Source organism: Acanthochromis polyacanthus, chromosome 7 (genome assembly GCF_021347895.1).
Source record: "Acanthochromis polyacanthus isolate Apoly-LR-REF ecotype Palm Island chromosome 7, KAUST_Apoly_ChrSc, whole genome shotgun sequence".
Lineage (NCBI taxonomy): Eukaryota > Metazoa > Chordata > Actinopteri > Pomacentridae > Acanthochromis > Acanthochromis polyacanthus.
In genome coordinates this window covers 14,585,728-14,607,452 of record NC_067119.1, presented here as the reverse complement: position 1 = coordinate 14,607,452, position 21,725 = coordinate 14,585,728, and the positions used below count along the sequence as shown (strand labels likewise).

General features: G+C 42.0%; 1 protein-coding gene across 1 annotated transcript in view; it reads left to right on the top strand.

The window, feature by feature from the left end:
* loxhd1b (lipoxygenase homology PLAT domains 1b) overlaps positions 1-21,144 on the top strand; it is a 37,233-nt gene extending 16,089 nt beyond the window's left edge. The window contains exons 18-42 of the mRNA XM_051951208.1: positions 125-317; positions 737-897; positions 1,003-1,324; positions 2,475-2,626; positions 3,868-4,001; positions 4,173-4,318; positions 4,500-4,604; positions 4,678-4,806; positions 4,882-5,046; positions 6,007-6,188; positions 6,273-6,389; positions 6,584-6,746; positions 8,284-8,438; positions 8,520-8,729; positions 8,822-8,948; positions 15,583-15,791; positions 16,041-16,226; positions 16,338-16,465; positions 17,053-17,170; positions 17,766-17,943; positions 18,370-18,555; positions 19,089-19,259; positions 19,386-19,518; positions 19,812-19,967; positions 20,056-21,144. Coding sequence (XP_051807168.1) covers positions 125-317; positions 737-897; positions 1,003-1,324; positions 2,475-2,626; positions 3,868-4,001; positions 4,173-4,318; positions 4,500-4,604; positions 4,678-4,806; positions 4,882-5,046; positions 6,007-6,188; positions 6,273-6,389; positions 6,584-6,746; positions 8,284-8,438; positions 8,520-8,729; positions 8,822-8,948; positions 15,583-15,791; positions 16,041-16,226; positions 16,338-16,465; positions 17,053-17,170; positions 17,766-17,943; positions 18,370-18,555; positions 19,089-19,259; positions 19,386-19,518; positions 19,812-19,967; positions 20,056-20,536 — 4,407 coding nt within the window. The 3' untranslated portion in view covers positions 20,537-21,144. The remainder of the gene's footprint in view (positions 1-124; positions 318-736; positions 898-1,002; positions 1,325-2,474; positions 2,627-3,867; positions 4,002-4,172; positions 4,319-4,499; positions 4,605-4,677; positions 4,807-4,881; positions 5,047-6,006; positions 6,189-6,272; positions 6,390-6,583; positions 6,747-8,283; positions 8,439-8,519; positions 8,730-8,821; positions 8,949-15,582; positions 15,792-16,040; positions 16,227-16,337; positions 16,466-17,052; positions 17,171-17,765; positions 17,944-18,369; positions 18,556-19,088; positions 19,260-19,385; positions 19,519-19,811; positions 19,968-20,055) is intronic.
* The last annotated feature ends 581 nt before the right edge of the window (positions 21,145-21,725 follow it).

Sequence of the window (21,725 nt, the reverse complement as noted above, 5' to 3'; positions counted from 1 at the left end):
CATGATTATCGTCATCATTACTGCACTGGATTAGCTTCTTCTTTGTGCTTCATTAGTGAACGCATGTAAAATATATTTTATTCACCAATTTACAGACAGCATCATCTATCTAATCTTATTTCAGATCAACCGTCTGATGATTGGCCACACCAACGAAGGCATGCGTGCCGGCTGGTTCTTGGACAGTGTTCAGATTATGGTTCCTGTTCATGGAAGGCACTACATGTTCCCCAGTCACCGATGGCTGTGCAAGGATGAGGCCGATGGCAAAACAGAGGTGGAGATTTACCCGAGCGAGACCCTGGACATGGAGCAATGTAGGAAACAATCTTACTATTAGAAACTGCATATAGACACACCTTGTATTTCACAGTAAGATTTCAGTTCATTTGAGATCAAAGAACTTCATCATCAGCAGGATCATTTTAAAGTGTTTGAAAAAGAACAAATGCCATTAGGATAGAATACACAATAAATACTTAAAATTCTGGCTTTCTAACAAATAATCTAAAAATCTAGATGTCATTTTAATCTAAATATGAACATTTAGAACATTATTCTTGCATTGGCCTTGTAATTTAGTCTCAATGGTACTTCTAATTAGATTTTTTTTTTAGTAAATTCTTTATATGCAGTTTTTATTACATGTACTCACACATATATGTATTGTATGAGTTACCACTAAGATTGACCAAAGCATCATTTGTGTTGTCTTTGATCTTGTCCAATTCTCCAGTGATAAACTATGAGATAACAGTAGTGACTGGAGATGTGACATTTGCCGGCACCAATGCCAAAGTGTTCATCCAAATGTACGGAGACAAGGGGAAGACGGAGATTATCACACTGGAAAGTCGATCCAACAACTATGAGCGCAACACCACAGAAATATTCAAGGTACCAATCAGATTTCCTGTTTTCATTTGCTCAAAAATGAATCATACAAGTTAAATCTGAATGCCAAAGAGCGTTTTGAATTGAAACATTGCAACTGTTCCCCAGATGGAGGCTAAAGATGTAGGGAAGATCTTCAAGATACGTATCGGTCATGACGGCTCCGGGATCGGATCGGGCTGGTTCCTGGACACGGTGGACGTCAAACATCTAATCATGGCTTTGGTGCCCAAAGAGAAGAAGAAGGACGACAAGAAAAAGAAGAAGAAAAAGAAGAAGGATGAGGAAGATGAGGATGAGGAGGAAGGAGAGGAGATGCGAGAAGTGGTGCTGACCTATCATTTCCCCTGTTCTCGCTGGCTGGCTACAGGAGAGGAGGACGGCGAGCTGGTGGTGGAGCTGCTGCCTGAAGAAGCAGAAGAGCTGGAAGGTAAGAAATAAGTGGAACTGAATGTGACGCTGGACTGCAGAGACAGAAGAGGAGAACATTAACTGAGGACTTTCCCTGACAGCTGAGCAGCCAAAGAACTGGCAACACAAACGAAAACAAAACCTGTCAGTCTGGTTATGCTGCCAAAGGAAAAATGCAACAAATCATTTAGGCTTTTTCTAATGTATCACTCACAGATATTAAGATTACGTCATTTAAAGCACATAAAACAGAGCATATTTCCTTAGAAAAATCTCCATACAATTGGGTAACATTATCATTTTGAACATATTTTTGATACAGTTTGTAGCTGACATTAGCTCTGCCATTACCATTACACTCCTTAATTACCTCTCCATATAGTAACTGGCATGTTCACTGGCTTTGTCCATCATCACCGCACTGGATTCAAATGCATAAGGTATTTACAGGAAAATAAGCAAGCAGATGCTAGATTAAATTCATGCACATACTGTATAATGGTGTCATTAAATCAAGCAGAACTGAAATGATAAGGATTGTAACTCCAAAACAATAGAGAGGGAACATCTCACTTTCTATATTCATCCCTCATCTCATTTACAATTCCTGGAGCATCACGAGTTAACAGCGTGAATTCTGTTCACAACTGAAGTCATTTCATTGAAGTTGTTGACTGTGCAAACCAGGTACCCAACTGTGTTTTTAACCTACATTTCCACTGTCTTCATTATGGTTTTCTTCTTTAGGAACTTTTAGTGTCAACACTGCCTTTTACTGCATCATTGGTCAATCATGAAAAGAGAATTAGCTACAGCTATAACCACTGTGATTACGGCACAGTACCACAAGATGAGAGAAAAGGCTGTTTTATTAGTTGATGAGTTCATTTAAATTAGATTGGTTTTCAGTGGATGCCTTTAATACAGTACTTACAGTAGATAAGGTTTTAACAGCAGCCTCCTGGTACCACCTCTACATTCTACATAGGTTTGTGCATAAGAAGAATTGGTTATTTGCTCCATTTTAACATTTTCTTGGACATTTTTGTATCCTGTACTCAGTGTTGATGTTGTAGACGTGCACGGTTTGATTTCCACACAGTTTCCTGACCGACATGCGTGACGAGTTAAAGAGGTGCTAGTAATTCATCCCTTGTATTGTCTGACAGTCAACACCTACGAAGTGTGTGTCTTCACTGGTGACATGCTGGGAGCCGGGACCGACGCCAACGTCTTCATTAATATTTATGGGGAAAACGGAGACACCGGAGAGCGCTACCTGAAGAATTCTGACAACCTCAACAAATTTGAGCGTGGGCAGGTACGAGGGGTTAATCAGAAAGGAACCATCGGTGACTTTCTAAATCAACAAGATTAAATCAAAGAAAGTGATTATATATATTCAAAAATGTTGCAAGTTGGAAATATTCTGGGAAGCATGCTCTTTTGTGGTTCATAAAAATTAATTTTTTATATCCCACCGCCTGACATTCATATAATAATTCTTACATTAACTTTCATCAGAGATGCCTATCTTTCCACACATCTTTTCCTGGAAGGGTATCTGGATGAAAATTAACCAGCAGTCAGTCAAAGATTCATGCATTTCCACGCAACATGAGCCTTGCACTGTGGTGTGGGTGGGAGTGTATTCTCTCCTGCAGGCAAGCCAGCTGTGAGTGGAGTCCTCTGTGTCATTGAACCTGCCCTACTTTTACTCATTATTTTATCCACACCTGTGAATTATTCATCTCTTCTTTACACCTGGCTCTGTGGGAACACAAAACCCACGGCCACACACAATTTTAATTTAAACTCACAGATCAAAAGCAACAATAGCTTGTTGTCATTCAGCGATGTGGAATCCTTGTCCATAAAAACATCCGCTAGCTCTTTATTTATTTCTGACAGGAATCAGTGAGAAAATTCGGATTAAAGACACTTTAAGTGACAGAAACAAAACAGGAAGCCAAGATGGAAGATTTATCCTTGACCTTGAAAGCAATCTTTTTACCTCTTCTGGAGCTTTCAACAGTATTTTCCCACACATGGGAATTACCACATGACTTGTTTGTGAACTGAGCAAGCAAGTCATGTGATGCAATCAAAAGCTTCAGAACAGTTTCTGAATTGAGCTCATTGTGAGATTGTTTCTGTCAGATTTATGTGTTGTAGCTCAATTCTGCTGCATCTCTGAGGGGCAAATGATACTTTAAACTGCATTACATGTATCTGACAGCAGATTCATATTTTTCATGCTAAACAAATCATCAGCACATAATATATGGATGGATGAAACCACCCAGCTGCATATAAGGTGATTAAAAAATAACTCAACAATAATAAAGCTGTGCAAAAGGGGTTATTCTGCCTAACAGATTCTACATTTTCTCATATATGACTGAGCTGTTGTACAACCCTGATACTACTTTGAATCTCTGAACACTTTGTCCTCGACTGGTTGCACACCATCCCACCTTCCTCTCTTATCTTGCAGAAAAATCAATAAAAAAAAGTAATGTCTGCAACACAACAACATCTCTGGTTTGCTGTATTTTGCAGGAGGATGTTTTCATCGTGGCAGCTATTGATTTGGGTCCTCTGAAGAAGCTGCGAATCCGTCATGACAACACTCAGTCCTACTCATCTTGGTACCTAGATCGTGTGGAGATAGTGGACACTAAGGATGATACAACGTAGGTGAAACCCAACATACAGCTGTGCTCAGCTGGTCAATTAGAGATCACAAAAGAGCCCACTGTACCCTTTAAAGATTAATAGTCTTGTGTAATTACACAGCTGATGGTCACATAACAGCATGTCATCTTTGAGCTAGAGCTGATAAGAGGTCTTTCTCGGCTCTGCAGATACTACTTCCCATGTAACCGGTGGCTGGCAGTGGATGAGGACGACGGGCAGATCGCGAGAGAGCTGGTTCCTGTGGACGAGGCCTTCATGTGGAAGGACGACGACGGGGAGGGGACGGGAGCCACTCTGGGGCTCGAGCAGAAATGTAGCGCAGTTTCAAAGTCGGCTTATGTTTTAGTAGAGGGACGAGATAAAAGGAGTCTGTGTTTAAGTATTTATCTAAGTGCTGTGAAAAATGCAGGTGTAGATGAGAACAAAGAGGGACTCGTGTATTAGTGTGAAGATGAAAATGTTTAAAATACTGACTTATTCAATTTATCTTGCAGCCATGTCTACTACATATACTCTTAAAATAAAAACTGGAGAGAAGAAGTATGCCGGAACTGATGCCAACGTCTTTGCCATCCTCTTTGGTGAAAACGATGATACAGGTTTGATAATTCACCAGCAGCCCCATTCTATGTGTTATTGGCTTAATGATAATCATCTTCATGTCACTCGCAGGGATCGTCAACCTAAAAGCTTGTAAGAACTATAAGAATAAATTTGAACAGGGGATGATCAATGAGTTCACCGTTGAGGCCGTGGACTTGGGAGACTTGGAAAAGCTTAGAATTGGGCATGACAACTCAGGTAGGGAAAGAAAAGGCTCTATTCTGACAGAGGCAGCACAGTGTTAGAAACTAATCAATATTTTTCCACTTTCAGGGGGTTCGTCTGGTTGGTTCTTGGACTGGGTGGAGATTGATGCCCCCTCACAGGGTCAGAGGCTTCGCTTCCCTTGTGGCCGCTGGTTGGATAAAGGAGAGGATGACGGTGCGATAGTGAGGGATCTTTATCCTGCTGAGTTACAGACTGAATTCTACATGCCATGTGAGTGAACAGCTGTGTGAGGAATACTCGGGTCCATTAGTGAAAGTAGCAGAGCGCTGATTGAGAAATATCCTTGTAAAAGTGCTTTATGCAAAGTTTTACTCTGATGAAAGTGTGGAAGCATTAGCTGTAAAATGTATTCAGAGCACTCTTTCTGGAGAACAGTGCTTGTCAGAGCGTCGACTGTGAGGGGTATAATGATGTTGTTGTGATTTCCAGCCTTTTAGAAAGCACCATAGCAAGATTCTGCCATTTGACTCACACATGTAACAGCCCAAATCACAACGACAAATCACGTTGCATCCATGACAACTACTTCATTTTTGCTTTTAACAAGCAAAAAATGCAAAACTAAGGTTTAATGTTAGGTCAAAGTCTGTCTCATCGCTCAGTTTTGTAGCAGGAGTCCATCAGCATTTAATCATCTGTAAAAACAAAAAAATCCCCCCAAAAAGTCTATAAATATGAAAAAAAAACTGTAGACTCCTTAAATATTATAGCATCTTTAGAAAGTGGACTCTAACATTTTAATTTGATTTTACATAACTGTGCACAATTATCAAATGTTTTTTTTTTTACATTAAAATGCATTCTGCATTCAAAATCTTGCTGAGTATGACCATCAAAGTAAAATCATGGGCCAAAAATATACCTGCAATATAAAGAAAAATCTCCAACTCTATTTGTTTCTACAAAATGTAAATCCTCAAATGCCATAACAATGAAATATACTAAAAGTTCTGCATGCAATATATGTTAAAGAGCTCCCAAAGTGGTCATAGAATTATTTATTATTTTTATCTTGTTCCTATAAAATACTTCCTTGAACACACAAATTAACATCTTCTGCTGCTACAATGTTTTTTGGGACGTTAGGGGCTCCACAAAGTGTCAAAGCTGTGTTGAAATATTCTCCAGCTCAAATATCACCAAACAAACCCTCTCCTTTGATACTTTCAGTTGTGCCGTATGAGATAAAGATATACACCAGTGATGTGTTTGGAGCGGGAACAGACGCTGATGTGTTTATAGTTCTGTACGGACAGAAGGGGGTTTGCACGCAGCAGAAACATCTTTGTGTCAACAAGAGAGAGCGACGTCTATACTTTGAGAGGGGAGCTGAGGACATGTTTATTGTGGAGGTGAGAGTGTGGATTTAGACTATAAAGCCTTTAAAACACTAACTGCTGCTCTGTAAATTGTAATTGTAAGTTCTGCTTTCACAGCTGGAGGATATCGGTGATGTTATAGAGAAAATCAGGATAGGACATGACAACAGGGGAACCAACCCAGGATGGCACCTCGACAGAGTGGAGATCAGGCGACAGCTCAGGAAAGGAAAGGTAGAAAAAATCCACTTGAAATGCTCGGATAAGTGCATCATTAAGAGTTTCCTTATAAGTGCCCGCAATTAAATTATTCACAAATCAATAAATTAGCAACGTCCGGCCTGCAAATCTCTTAGAGTCAGCTCCACTTTTCTTCCATGTTAGAGAGACACAGCTGAGCCTGGCTTGGGGATTTGTTTGTGTGGCAGGGTTCAGAGACGACTATTTTCCCATGTGAGTGCTGGCTCGCCAAGTCTGAGGATGACGGGGAGACGGTGAGGGAGCTGGTCTCCTCGGACATCATCACAGAGAAACTCCTCAGGGATGGGACGCTGAAGAGGACTGAAACAGAGGTGGAGGATGCTTTGGAAAGTAGGTTTGACCTGTTTTCAGCGTTGGAATGTAATGAAGTACATATTCTCAAGTACTGTACTTATGGACAAATCCGGAATAAGTATTTCCATTAAACCACTACCCTGCAGATTAAAATAGTTAAGAGTACTTCAAAGTAACCCAGGCGAGAGCCCCCATCCCAGTAAAATACCACTACACATAATATAGTACTCACAGGTGCTGATTTTCTGCATAATGACTACTTAAACTAGTGATATCTGTACTTTGAAGGATGCTTTGCAAATAATACAGCAGTCACATACTTGATTATAATCCAGATCTTTCTAATAATAATGTACAAAATGAGAAAACTGTGTGAAAGGGGTTATTCATAGTGATGAACCTGCCTTAATCTGCAGCCCCCTTCTGCTTTATGGAGCTTTATGCTGAGTTTTCATGCTTTATCTGTCCGGCCTGCAGCTTCACTGTTTGGTTCATTCTCACGGTGCTCATGGCACAGTTTCTGGCCACGGCAGGCAGCTGTTTTCTCTGAATAATCTCTGAAAGCCCACTACTGCTCTGCACTAAATGGCAGACAGACAGTTGGAGACTAGAGGGTGAACATAAAGGAGAATTTAGGAGATAAAGATGCACATGTTTCCCTCACAAGTTGAAACCAAGTGTGCAGGAACAAAGCTTCAAATGAATGATTCTGGATGTGTTAACAGTCAACTTCTTTAAACAATAAGATAAGATCAACTTTTTTGATTCATCACCAGGGAAACTTACATGCTAGTGTTGCCAGCTACTAATGAGGCATGGAAGAAACAGGACATGAAACACAGAAGTACAATATAGGCTAAAAGTAAAGATATAATGAAGATACTTTTACATGTACAGATGAGGCATGATGAATTTCAGTATTAGCTGATGGATATACGGGTATGTGTCAGTGTGGTTGGATGGATAATTCACCCACTTAAACGACACCTAAATTATTTTTATTGATCAACTGACTTCTTGCAAAATACAATAAACAGAAAAAAACTGAGTCAAATCAGTGTTTGGTGTGACCAACCCTTGCTTTTATAACAGCAACAGTTCTCCAAGGTACCTATACCTCTCATTTAAAGCCATACAAGGCATTTTTAAAATAGCACAAGCAGCAATAGTTCCCTATTTTATAAAAAAAATAGAGTATACACAGCAAAATGGTAGTTTTAAACCTCTTCTTTGTTGTCATCTATAGAGGCACATACTCAGTGAAGGGTTCAAATATGCTGCCCGCTATTTTCACAGTCTAAGAAACAATCTGTTTGCAAGCTTTTACTGACAAGCTTTAATTTAAAAAAGGGTCTGAGGTAAAGGATTTAATAGGGAGGACAATATAAGTCAAACTTTGAGATATTATACCAGATGAACACACATAATGCTGGACTGAAAGCCACACAATTCATTAAAGAGGGAAAATTCCAAATCTGAATATTCTTAATTTTGCGGCCCTATAGTTTTAAAAACCTGTGGACAAACAAGGTGTGCATCTGCTTAATTCACAGCATTTTTTCTTCCATCACAGCCCACACGTACACGGTGTCAGTGCGGACAGGTGACATGTACGGAGCAGGAACCGATGCCAACGCTTTTCTCACCATTTACGGAGACCTGGGAGACACAGGAGAACGCAAACTCGCCAAATCTGAAAACAACAAGAACAAGTTTGAGAGAGGAGAGGTATGTGGGGGAAAGTACGGTCACATTACTGTTGGTGTGTAAAACTCATCAAAATCTGTTCAATTCTGTTTGGTGTCTTAGGTGGACAAGTTCACTATCGAGGCTGTGGATCTGGGGCAAGTGTTCAAGATTCGCATTCGTCATGATAACTCCATGGTAGGGGCTGACTGGTACCTGGACCAGGTGGAGGTGCTGGATGTTGAAACAGAAGAGGTGTACATGTTCCTGTGTGAGCGCTGGCTGTCAAAGAAGAAGGAGGACAAACGAATAGAGAGGACCTTCTTTGTCAAGGTTTGTTGAACTTTGGTTAATATGAATGCCATATTGTTCCTTGTGTATGATTGCTGCTGCAGTCCAATCTGTCTGTTCTGTGTCTGGTTTAGGGGTATGAGGGTGAAAGAAGCACTGATCCATATTCTAAGAAGATGGCTCAGGCCAAACTAGGACTAGACAGAAATGCCAACAAGAAGAAAAAGAAGAAAAAGGTGGCAGCGGTGGAAGAGGGTCCAAGTAAGTAAGGATGGGATTTGAATATGATGAAATGTGCTTTCTTGAAGCAAAAGACAAACATAAGAGAACCTTTTGAAAATTCTGTCAAACACCAGCCATAACAGAACAAAATACAATTTTTTGGTACGATTTATCAGATCAGTTATTTTTACAGTTTGTACTTAATTATTTAAAGTTAAAGAAATGATTCAACATTGGTGGAAATATATTTATTTGTGTTTGTGCTAATAGTTATATGATAACTTGATTCTGAATTTTAGAGGGGCCGCAGCCCATGTGGCTCCCCTTCACCAGGTCAGGCACTACCGTCGGCACAAGGACTCTCCTCCCACTGAACAGCCCGCCTCGACAATACGGCGGATGGACAGACGACCAGCTACAGCTCCGGCTCCTCTCCCTGCCCGTCGCCCGAATATGCCATCGAAGCACTCCCCAGCTCCAGATGGAGGCGTTGCTGGTCACCTCGTCCTCTGTTCAATCCCACGACACTCATCGTCGGCAACAGTATTGTCAGAAACATCCGTTTCTTCAACACCATCACTCGGTCTTTTCGTGGCGCCACTGTTGCCGTAATCCTGGACAAACTTCCGGAGCTGTTACAGTCCATCCCATCCTCCATATGCCGTGTGATTATTCACGTCGACACAAACGGCAGGCCCCGGCGGCAGAGCTGACTAAAAGGGATTTTATGGACCTCTTCACCTCTCTGAAAAGCTGTGATAAGTCGGTGTTTATCAGCGGGTCCATACTGACTCTGTCTGGTAGTGCCCAGCGTTTTTCTAGACTCCTCAGTTTGAGCACCTGGCTCTGGCACACCTGAATTTTACTGACAATTTTAATCTCTTCTAGAACCGTCCTGGGTTTATCGTTGTGAGGGACTGCATCTGAGCACACTGGGCAGCTCAGTTTTAACAGCAAACATTCACCATGTGGTCTAATCTACACCTGCTGACTGACAGCGCATAGGCCACGCCCCCTCACCTCACACCTCACATGCTTCCCCTCTGTCCACAGAAACACTGGACTACATCCCAGCTGTTGTTTTTAACAGACCAAACAAAACCCGGACTGTTTTTAGACCAAGAACCCTGCTTCCAGTAAAATGCTGCAAAGTCTCATACTGAGACTTTGAAATATGTAGCATATTGCTGTACAGCACTTAAGAGGGACAGGTAATTCAAATAAATAAAAAAAAACATTCTTAAATAGAATAAATAAATAAAAGAAACAGAAGAAAATGCCATGTGATTTCAGCTGGATTATTTCTTTGTTGGAAAGAGGATCAACCACTGTGAGGTCTGCGGATTATCCTGAGTAACCACAACATTATTTACATTTCTGAATATTTTAACCCTTACGTCGTCCTGCGGGTCAAAACTGACCCGGTTTACAGTTTGAAGATGTGGAAAAAGTATATATTTTCATAGCGAAACTTCTGATATCCACATTTTAAACATTTTTGGGAAATCTTTGAACACTTTTTGGTGGAAAAAAATAAATACTTAAAATGTTTCTTTAAGAACATTCATATAAAAATCAACCAAACTCCAGCAGAATTCGCTGGATTTTGTTTGATTTTTATGTGAATGTTCTTAAAGAAAATATGACAAGTTTTACTGATATATATGTAATCACTCTAGATATTTTTACTAATTTTTTTAAGATTTTTGCCCATTTTTTGAAAGCATTTCAAGAATTTCTTGGCAAATTTGGGGATTTTTTTAAAATAAAAATTTTAAGGCACACTTGAAGGAATTATTGAAATTTTCTTCATGAATGTTTTGCAAATGTTCAAAAATTTGCGGAATTTTTTGCTGAATTTGTGGATATTTTTTTAGACAAGGAAACAATATTTTTTGGTGCCCGTAAATGAGGACAGCAGGAGGGTTAAACAGCATAAGCTATATTCCATTCACCTCCATTACTTCTATACTCAGTTTAGAGAAAGCAGGTGTCTTTGAAAGCTGCAACTAAGAGGTAATTCTTGAATTATCATTCGATAATGACTGATAAGTGCAAGAGACTTTTTATGCATTCTTTTAAAATGTATATCTCTACATCTTGCCTCTATTCTGTTTAAAGTTTGCACAGAACTTTAAATTTAGTCTCTCAGACATCAGAAACCACCACACAATCCATGTTTTATTAAGCAGCATTTTCAACATGTGATCAAGCAACAACATAACTTATTCTCTTACATTTAACAACAGTACATTCATCAAACAGCTCTTGCAGGACAAAAAAAAGTTCAGTTAGCATGTAGCCCTATAGGTTTGGTGTGATGCTGGTCCAGCAGCAGCTGAGGCCACATGACAGCTTTTCCTTTGACAGATAGAGCATTGGCTGAATGGTGCTGCTGAAGTCCATCAAGCCGAAGGCGACGTAGTGAATGTAGCAGCGAAACACGTCAGGAGAGAAGTATTCTTGGAAGGGGAACAGTGCAACAGGTGGGAAGTAGTTGAACACTATGATGGCCAGGATAACGAGCACCATCTTGAAGGCTCTCTTTTTCACGGGGTGCATCTCGGCACTGCCGGGCCCTGACTGCCTCAATGCCCAGAGAATCATGATGTTGCAGAACACCACGAAGGCAAACGCTGCCAGGATCATCGCCGTGAAGACCTTCTCAAAGTTGTAAATGTTGCCCACGCATTTATCGGTGGCATAGGCCATAACGAGGGAGGGCTGTGGTTCAGGTGGTAGAGCGGGTCGTCCAATGATCGAAGGGTCGACGGTTCGATTCCCGCTCTCGCCTAGTCATGTGCTGCATGCTGAAGTTTCCTTGGGCAAGATTCTGAACCCCGAATTGCCTACCAGTGACTGTTCCATGTATGAATGTATACTGACTGATGTTGCAGGTTGATTAGCAACATGCACATTAGTGTGTATGTCTCGGTGAATGGGAGCAATTGTTGTAAAAGCGCTATATAAGAGCAAGTCTATTTACCATTTACCAAACCACGATGGCCAGGACCGCCATATGCTGACGGTCCTTCAGCTCAGTGAAGGTGATGGGGTGGACCACAGCCGGATCGCTCCAAAACGTGGACCGGATCAGACCAAAAAATGGACCAGACTGCAGTTGAGGAAAACGTGGACCGGATCAGACCAAAAAGTGGACCGGACTGGAGTTGAGGAAAACGTGGACCGGATCGCTCCAAAAAGTGGACCGGACTGCAGTTGAGGAAAACGTGGACGGGATCAGACCAAAAAGTGGACCGGACTGGAGTTGAGGAAAATGTGGACCGGATCAGACCAAAAAGTGGACTGGACTGGAGTTGAGGAAAACGTGGACGGGATCGCTCCAAAAAGTGGACCGGATCGCTCCAAAAAGTGGACCGGACTGTAGTTGAGGAAAACGTGGACCGGATCGCTCCATAAAGTGGACCGGACTGGAGTTGAGGAAAATGTGGACCGGATCGCTCCAAAAAGTGGACCGGACTGCAGTTGAGGAAAACGTGGACCGGATCAGACCAAAAAGTGGACCGGACTGCAGTTGAGGAAAACGTGGACCGGATCGCTCCAAAAAGTGGACCGGACTGGATTTGAGGAAAATGTGGACCGGATCAGACCAAAAAGTGGACCGGACTGGAATTGAGGAACACGTGGACCGGATCAGACCAAAAAGTGGACCGGACTGCAGTTGAGGAAAACGTGGACCGGATCGCTCCAAAAAGTGGACCGGACTGGAGTTGAGGAAAACGTGGACCGGATCGCTCCAAAAAGTGGACCGGACTGGAGTTGAGGAAAACGTGGACCGGATCGCTCCAAAAAGTGGACCGGACCGGAGTTGAGGAAAACATGCACCGTATCAGACCAAAAAGTGGACCGGACTGGAGTTGAGGAAAACATGGACCGGATCAGACCAAAAAGTGGACCGGACTGGAGTTGAGGAAAACATGGACCGGATCGCTCCAAAAAGTGGACCGGACTGCAGTTGAGGAAAACGTGGACGGGATCAGACCAAAAAGTGGACCGGACTGGAGTTGAGGAAAATGTGGACCGGATCAGACCAAAAAGTGGACCGGACTGGAGTTGAGGAAAACGTGGACCGGATCGCTCCAAAAAGTGGACCGGATCGCTCCAAAAAGTGGACCGGACTGTAGTTGAGGAAAACGTGGACCGGATCGCTCCAAAAAGTGGACCGGACTGTAGTTGAGGAAAACGTGGACCGGATCGCTCCATAAAGTGGACCGGACTGGAGTTGAGGAAAAAGTGGACCGGATCGCTCCAAAAAGTGGACCGGACTGCAGTTGAGGAAAACGTGGACCGGATCAGACCAAAAAGTGGACCGGACTGCAGTTGAGGAAAACGTGGACCGGATTGCTCCAAAAAGTGGACCGGACTGGATTTGAGGAAAACGTGGACCGGATCAGACCAAAAAGTGGACCGGACTGGAATTGAGGAAAACGTGGACCGGATCAGACCAAAAAGTGGACCGGACTGCAGTTGAGGAAAACGTGGACCAGATCGCTCCAAAAAGTGGACCGGACTGGAGTTGGGGAAAACGTGGACCGGATCGCTCCAAAAAGTGGACCGGACTGGAGTTGAGGAAAACGTGGACCGGATCGCTCCAAAAAGTGGACCGGACCGGAGTTGAGGAAAACATGCACCGTATCAGACCAAAAAGTGGACCGGACTGGAGTTGAGGAAAACATGGACCGGATCAGACCAAAAAGTGGACCGGACAGGAATTGAGGAAAACGTGGACCGGATCGCTCCAAAAAGTGGACCGGACTGGAGTTGAGGAAAACGTGGACCGGATCAGACCAAAAAGTGGACCGGACTGGAATTGAGGAAAACGTGGACCGGATCGCTCCAAAAAAGTGGACCGGACTGCAGTTGAGGAAAACGTGGACCAGATCGCTCCAAAAAGTGGACCGGACTGGAGTTGAGGAAAACGTGGACCGGATCGCTCCAAAAAGTGGACCGGACTGGAGTTGAGGAAAACGTGGACCGGATCAGACCAAAAAGTGGACCGGACTGGAGTTGAGGAAAACGTGGACCGGATCGCTCCAAAAAGTGGACCGGACTGGAGTTGAGGAAAACGTGGACCGGATCAGACCAAAAAGTGGACCGGACTGCAGTTGAGGAAAACGTGGACCGGATCGCTCCAAAAAGTGGACTGGACTGGAGTTGAGGAAAACGGGCACTGGAGCAGTCAAGAGACCAGACAGAAGAGAGCAGAGAGCAGAGACGAGACAGAAAACAGAGCAGAAACGAGACAGAAAAGACAGCAGAGACAAGACGACAGATGACAAAAGACGACACCTTGAAGGACAGTTGGACAAGGACAAGGCTTCCCTCCATAAAAACAGTGCCTTGATCTCAGAAAAGGGCCAGCAGGTGGAAAACCTAAAGAGTCAGCCAACTGTGCTGGGTGGGGAAAGTACCTCAGTTAAGACACTGCAGGGTACAATTCAGTCCTTGGAGTAAGACAGAGCTAATCTTGCAAATACAACCAAATTCTCTTTTGAAGTTGGCAACACTTTGAAAGAAAAACCTAAACTTTCATTTAACAAGATAAAGACACTTGAATATTCCAAGACCTGAAACAGCTGAAAGGAAATTTATCTTGAATTAGCTTTCAACAGGAGGATGCAGCTCTGTGTGTGCTTGGATGTCTACAGTGATAAAATCAGTGTCAGCTCCACTCTTTCCAAAAAAAATCAAATATTACAGCTTAAAAATTTACCATCAATCAATCAAAACCTGTTGTTGCTGTGATGGAGAAAACTGAAAGAGTTGTTATGGACAAAATCTTAAATGTTTCATCAGTGCTTTCCTTGTTTCGTTTCCACGTTTGTTTACAATTGAATTTATTGTAGTTATTGTTATTTCCTGAAGGTTTTGATTTGTACTTCTTGTTTTATTTTTTGTTTTATGCTGTGGCTGTCTAATTTGAATTGCAGTTGTTGCTGTAGCCTGGCTTTGTTAGGAGGATTTATATTTTCTTTGATCCTCTAATAAATTGTTACTGCACTTTATGCTCTACATGTTGACTTGAGATTTGACAATTGTGAGAGTGTGACTTTTGTTCATATATATCAGCAGTTCATATACCTCAAGATATGATGAGACAGCCTTTATTGTGAGCTCCTATTGGTAGTTAATCTCTACAAGTTTGACCTCTTTACTAGCAGTTTTTATTTGTACCAGAAGTTTTTATTTGTAGATCTATAGTTATTTTGTTACAGTCGTATATATTATATGTTACTGAACAGTTGGCAAGCTGTGCCATATGCAGTTTTGGTGTCCGCCGCGAGTGTCCGCTACGTCCCACATTGTACCCCACAAGTATACTCCTTGTCCCACATCCTGTGAGTTTCGATCTGGTCACCCTAAGGTGCTGTTAGGGGATTAGCTTCCCTCAGACAAACCAGGCCACGTTTTCACTTATTTCCAGTGTTTCTGCTAAGTTAACTGGCTGGTGGCAAAATTTCAAATAATTTTTTAAAGATATATCCCTGATATCAGTTCCATCTAAGTTTGAGAAAGGTCAAGGAGATGTATTTAGCCTGGAGACAGATGATATTACTCATCTGAAGAAGTCAAAACAGTCCGAAGAAACTCAGAGTTGGTACTAAATTTTAAATGAAAAAACATTTTTAACCAATTCTTCTCTCTCACCCAGTCATCCCCTATCACTTCACTCTGTCCACGGGGATGGACCGAGATGCCAGCACTACAGCCAGAGTATATGTCATCATCATCGGTCCCGGCGAGATCGAAACAGACCGACTGTGGCTGGACCTGCCGGAGGGAAAGACGTCCTTCATGGCTGGCACCATGGAGCACTTTGTTAGCTATGGAACGGATGTAGGAGAGATCAAGCGAGTGGAAGTGAGAATCTGGGACCAACTCTGTGGCTCAATCTGTGAAACTGTCTCCTTTCTGCTGCCTCCTCAGATGTGCTGATGTTAAAAATTTAAATAAAGCCATTCTAGCTCAGCAATAATTAATCCTAACTGTGCCTTCTGGTACCTAGATCAAACAAAATCAAATGATACATCAATTCCCACTTCTACCTTACCCCTCCCCACCTCTCTCTCTATCCTTTCCCTTCTCTTTCCTCTCGTGTCTCTTCCTCAGCTTGGCCATAACGGTGTCACACCAGAGAGCTGCTGGTTGGTGGATGAGGTGTCGGTTGCCGTGCCAACCAAAGGTATCAAGTACATCTTTCCATGCAAGTGCTGGCTGGCTAAAGACAGGGGAGATGGTCTGACTGCCAGACTGTTCAATGTGTTGGACTCCAGCACGATCAACATTATCCGCAAAGTGAGTCACTGCACCTAAAATATGATGTCTTGGAAAACATTCAGTTACCGTGTTACATAAAAAAACTGAAATTGTCTCTTCTACATCGGTATTATCTACTGTATGTTTCAGGTTGTTTATTCAGCCACAGTTGTCACAGGGGACACTCAGTATGCAGGGACTGATACCAACATTTTCCTGACTGTGTACGGAGCCAACGGGAGCACGGAGGAAATGCTGCTGCCTAAAAATGAGGATAGGTCAGTCGCCTAGTAACCAGCCTTCAATAAAGGAAAACCAGTTGGAGTAGCTATGTTCAAATGTAACAAAATCTAGCAGCACCTCAAAAGCTCACTGATTTGCATGTCATTTGTTTGATCCACAGTAAAGCCAAAGTGTTCAGTCATCAAATCTCTGTTTATGTGCTGGACTTTGTTTTTGGCCCAAAGCAGTAATTTCATTGGCCTGCACTGGTTGCTTGATGACAAGTCTCCTGAAAATCACTGCTTGCAGCCAGCAAATAGTCTGCCACATAAACCCCCACAAAATGTTTTTACACTTTGGTTTTTGTACAGATTAAATAAACAAGATGTAATGTGTTAATCAGTGCTGTTACCTTTGGGCCGAGCTAGCATAGCTGCTTCATTGTTTTCACACTGTAAGCTGAGCTGAGCTAACCAGCTGCTGACTCGAGCTACATATTTAATGTGAAGGCATGAAAGCAGCACTGATGTAACTCTCAGTTGGACAGCCGTCAAGCGCATTTTTAAGATGCAACTATTTTATTGGAATAACCACCCCACGTTCCTTTAAAATGCAAATTGATACATACATGTTGTTCCATCAGGTTTGAAAGAGGCCAAGAAGACACGTTCAGCCTGGAGATAGATGACATCGCTCCTTTGAAGAAGATCAGAGTTCGGATTGATGGCAGCGGGAGCCGCCCTGACTGGTTTCTTGACAGGGTAACATTAAGACTGCAAGGGTTTCTGTCTATGGGGGTAACATTTCTGGTATCGGAATATAGTATGCAATAAAGAATGATGAATATTGCTTGTGGTGGCACGAAGCAGAAATCAGGTCACAGAATTTGGTGCAACTGACGCATCATGTCTTATAACAGCATCATCATGTGCATCATTACAGTATAGCAGTGAACTATAATTCTTCTTCATCTGACAGAATCTGCTACAGCATCAAACATTTTCATTGTAAAGTTCACCAGCATATTTTCAATTATAGGTTCAATTTACTTTTGCAACATCCAAAAAAGCTGCATTGCTTTATCTGACTCCTTTCAAGGTCAGACAATTTGTGATCTTGCTGTACATTTGTATCTTGTTTAAAATTATGTAGTACACAAGTATAAACTTGTTAAATTTACTTAAAATTGCTATTTGAAGAAATATGCAATTGCATATTTTTCTCAATTTGCTCATCCCTCATGACTCATGAGGGTTGGATTCTGTTAAGTCCTATGACTAAACAGCACGAAGGTTTGCAATTCAAGCCTTTGTCTCATCATGATGGTGGAGTAAAAGCCTCAGTAAATCTTCTTAGATCCTGATGCGGAACCTGACCACCGACGAAGTGTATCTGTTCACCTATGAGGACTGGCTGTCCAAGACCAAAGGGCCGAAAAGGACGAAGGTGTGTGAGCTGGCGGCGGTGGTGGACGAGGAGGAGATGGTGGAAAAAACAACCTACATCATCCAGGTCCAGACCAGCGACGTCGGAGGTGGGTATCATGAGTTTTCTACAGTATATTCAAGGGGTGAATTAGATTCATGCTTAGTTGTTTTAAGCCATTTTAAATCAAATATATTGGGGTAAAATTTAAGCTGTTAATTCCAAAGTCTTGACTAAGTTGAGAATAACGTTCCAGTCAACACTTACAGCTTGTAGCTCCTTAAAATGAATACGTAGTTCACAAAAAATCCTGCAACAATTAGACAAATTTCTTGCTAATCATTTGTTGACCCCTCAGACTTGTCTTGCAACCTCTTAAAGGAGGATACATTTTGTTTGTTGAGTCGCTTTGAGCATTTAACAAACACTAAATCAGATATAGGGCATTTAATTTGAGCAAGTAAAATGCTACTAATGGATTTATTTGTGTCAAACTGTGGTGGAGTCCATGCTGCTAATCTATGTGATTTTCCAGGTGCTGGTACTGATGCCAACGTGTTTCTGATGGTGTTTGGGGAGTATGGAGACACTGGGACGTTGCCTCTCAAGGAGAGCACTAACAGGAACAAGTTTGAGCGAAAAATGAAGGACGTGTTCAGATTTCCTGACATGCTCAGTCTGGGCGAACTGTCCAAAGTCAGAGTGTGGCATGACAACAAAGGTGAGGAGCAGAGGAGCGCTGGGTGTCGGATCAACGTAACAAACAGCACAAAAAACCCCCCAAAAAAACTATTTTTAGTTTTTCACTTATTGAAGATATTTGTGGTTTGTTTGGTTTAAACATGTCTGAGTTCAACTAGTCAAATTTTATGTTCTATATGATGCATTCTGTGTTGCATTCATTATTAATATTGATTCAGAATGAGACAAATTGTTTCTCATGATTTTGATGTTGGACAAAGTCAATTTTTATGATCTTCTTAACTTGACTTTTAAGAAAACCTGTTAACCACTTAAAATTTGTAAAGATTTTAGCTCATGTGTAACCTGAAATGGTGACACAACAGAAGATATGTATCTTTGCTGTAAAAATGTTCACTACTCTGACTTTTAAGGAAAATGTCCTTCAGACAGAGAGGAATACAGTGTATTTCCTTCATTCAGCTGTTTAATGGTGAAAATATGATCATTACTTTAGAAAGCTTTTATGCAGAAAAAGAATAAATCTATCATGGTCTTTGTCGCTGAAAACAGGCCCTGTTCCTGGCTGGCACCTGGAGTACATTGATGTCAAAGATGAGACCATGGATCAGACCTTCAGGTTCCCCTGCGACCGCTGGTTGGCTAAAAATGAAGACGATGGGCAAATTATGAGGGAGCTGGCTTGTGCCAACAATGACTCTCTAGACCTCAGTGACAAAACCAGTTAGTAAAAATGGAAGACATAATTACAAGCTCTGTAAATGTCAGAGATGAACAGCTAATTACAACCATTTGCCAGATGTGAAATGATTATTGTGCCACAATTTCTCTCTCTTTGCATTCCCACAGAATATGAAATTGCCACAACTACTGCGAACACAGACGATGCCTCTACCGTGGAAAACGCCTGGATCGTGTTGGAAGGAAGGAAAGCCCGATCCAAAGAGTTTGTTCTGGAGAATAAGAAAAAGAAGTTCTTATGGTAGGTCTTCAAAGAGAGTCCAGGGTCCTCAGCTCTTGGTAAAACCCTGTTATATGGCCTTACATAATCTCCCCTCTTTCACATGTTTTGTTTTTCTACCGTCTTTTATCTTGTAGCTTCACTTTCTGTTCTCAAAGTCTCTGTTCTCGGGAGAGATAATCCCATGAGACGCGCTAAAGTAAAAGTCTCAGGCAGACCACTGAATTTAACTGTTCAGAATCAAACCTCTGCACAAACTCTGCTAGCAGCTAAAACCTTTCTTTCTTTCTTTTTGGGTTTGCACCCTTTCACAGCGGTGCCACTGACACATTTGAGTTCTCGTCCAAGCATGTGGGGGAAATCGCTGGCATCTGTCTTGGCCATATCACCAAAGATGGCAAGAAGGTGAAGAATGAAGCATTCTGGCATGTTATGGAGGTGGTGGTGACAGAAAAGGAGCTGGGAAACAAGTAAGTGGGGTCTCACCCAACCTACATCGTGTTATATGAAACGTCACGTTGATGATAATGTTGACTCTAAACCTTTGCTTGTGTTCAGGTATTTCTTCCGCTGTGATGCACAAATCCCCCTGGCAGCCAAAAAGGACCAGTTCCTGACATTCGAATGCTACAAGTCCATCGAGAGCTTTGCCAGCAAAGTCCGCAGCCTGGTTCCCGTCAAGTACGAAATCATCATCATTACCGGGGACGTCAAAGGGGGAGGTACAGACGCAAATGTTTTCATCACCATCTACGGCGTCAACGGTGACTCGGGCAAACGTCACCTGCGGCAGAAGTTTCGCAACCTTTTTGAGAGAGCGCAGACGGATCGCTTTGTCGTGGAGATGCTGGACCTTGGGGAGCTGCTGAGGGTCAAAGTGGAGCACGACGGCAGCAGCACCAGCTGTGGGTGGTATTTGGAGTGTGTGGAGGTGACCAACACAGCCAACTCAGTCACAACCATCTTCCAGTGTGGAAAATGGCTGGACACACGGAAGGCTGACGGACAGATTCAGCGAGTGCTCTACCCCAAATACTAAGAGGAAAGTGTCAGAAACTAGTTGTTAAGTGTTTTTGTTTGTTTGTTTTTTACCACATTGGACAATCTTTGTGAGGAAAAAGTTAGATTTAACAAACTTGGATGTAACTTTTATTGGATAAAGCCAGTATTCTTTTTTAAAGTTTGTGCCAACTCATTCCAATTCCTCTCCTCAAGCCTCAGAAAAAGCCATTTGATACTATCTTTTCTTATGCGATTTGACAAATAAACAGATCTGATTATTACCCAAAGCTGATACTACAGCACGGTAAACATTCAGTTTTTGGTTCTTCATTTTGACTTATTAATCATGACTCAAAGTCAAGGTAATTTCTTTTACAACCAAGTGCCAATCGTTTGACACTTACAGTTGGAAAGAATGAGAAGTAGTCCCTCTAAAGCTGAATCACCTTGTTCGAATTACAGTAGATCCAACCTGGACTCTTACTCAAAAGAGGCTTTGGGCATTTAGAGTTGGAAAAACAACAAATAAACAAGACTCACAACAATCATACTAAAAACAGGATTTTTGAGTGGGCTGCTGATGAACTGTGTTCTCCCACAATGCACAGGAGAAATGACGGCAACAATAAAAGAAAACTAATTGTGGACGGTGTTGAACCGTGTTCCCTCTAATTTTTCATGAGTCTGAGCAAACACACAAACTCCCTGACCGGTCCCTTGGACCACTGTGAGCAACATCAGATGTGTGTACTGTGGTCACGCCAGCATCGCATCCATCCAAGTTACATGGTTTATTAAAAGAATCAAATTACAGCATTTACATTTCTGTTAAAACACTTTGTCAACAGGAGCTAGTTGAAGGCTGCAGTGATTTTGGTGTCACTACAATGTATAAGAGTGAAGTTATTGAATATTTGTGTCTCTCCTTGCTGTTGCCGCAGTGTTGCAATTTGCAGACGATCCCTGTGCACTCCATAGACACCAATGTTATTTCTGCCGCTTGAAAGACAGCTACTTTTGATAAAACTGGGCTTGTAGCACATTGTCTTTCTTACAACAATGGGAAAGAGGCAATGTTTATGTTTTGACAACCTATATCTAATGAGTTATTGATGCCGGAAATCTGAATCTGTGAATATCTTTCCAACTTTACCAAACTTGGGGCCACTACCACACAATGAGTGGTATATTTAATTATGAAAAAAACATTTAGATGTTAAATTTTC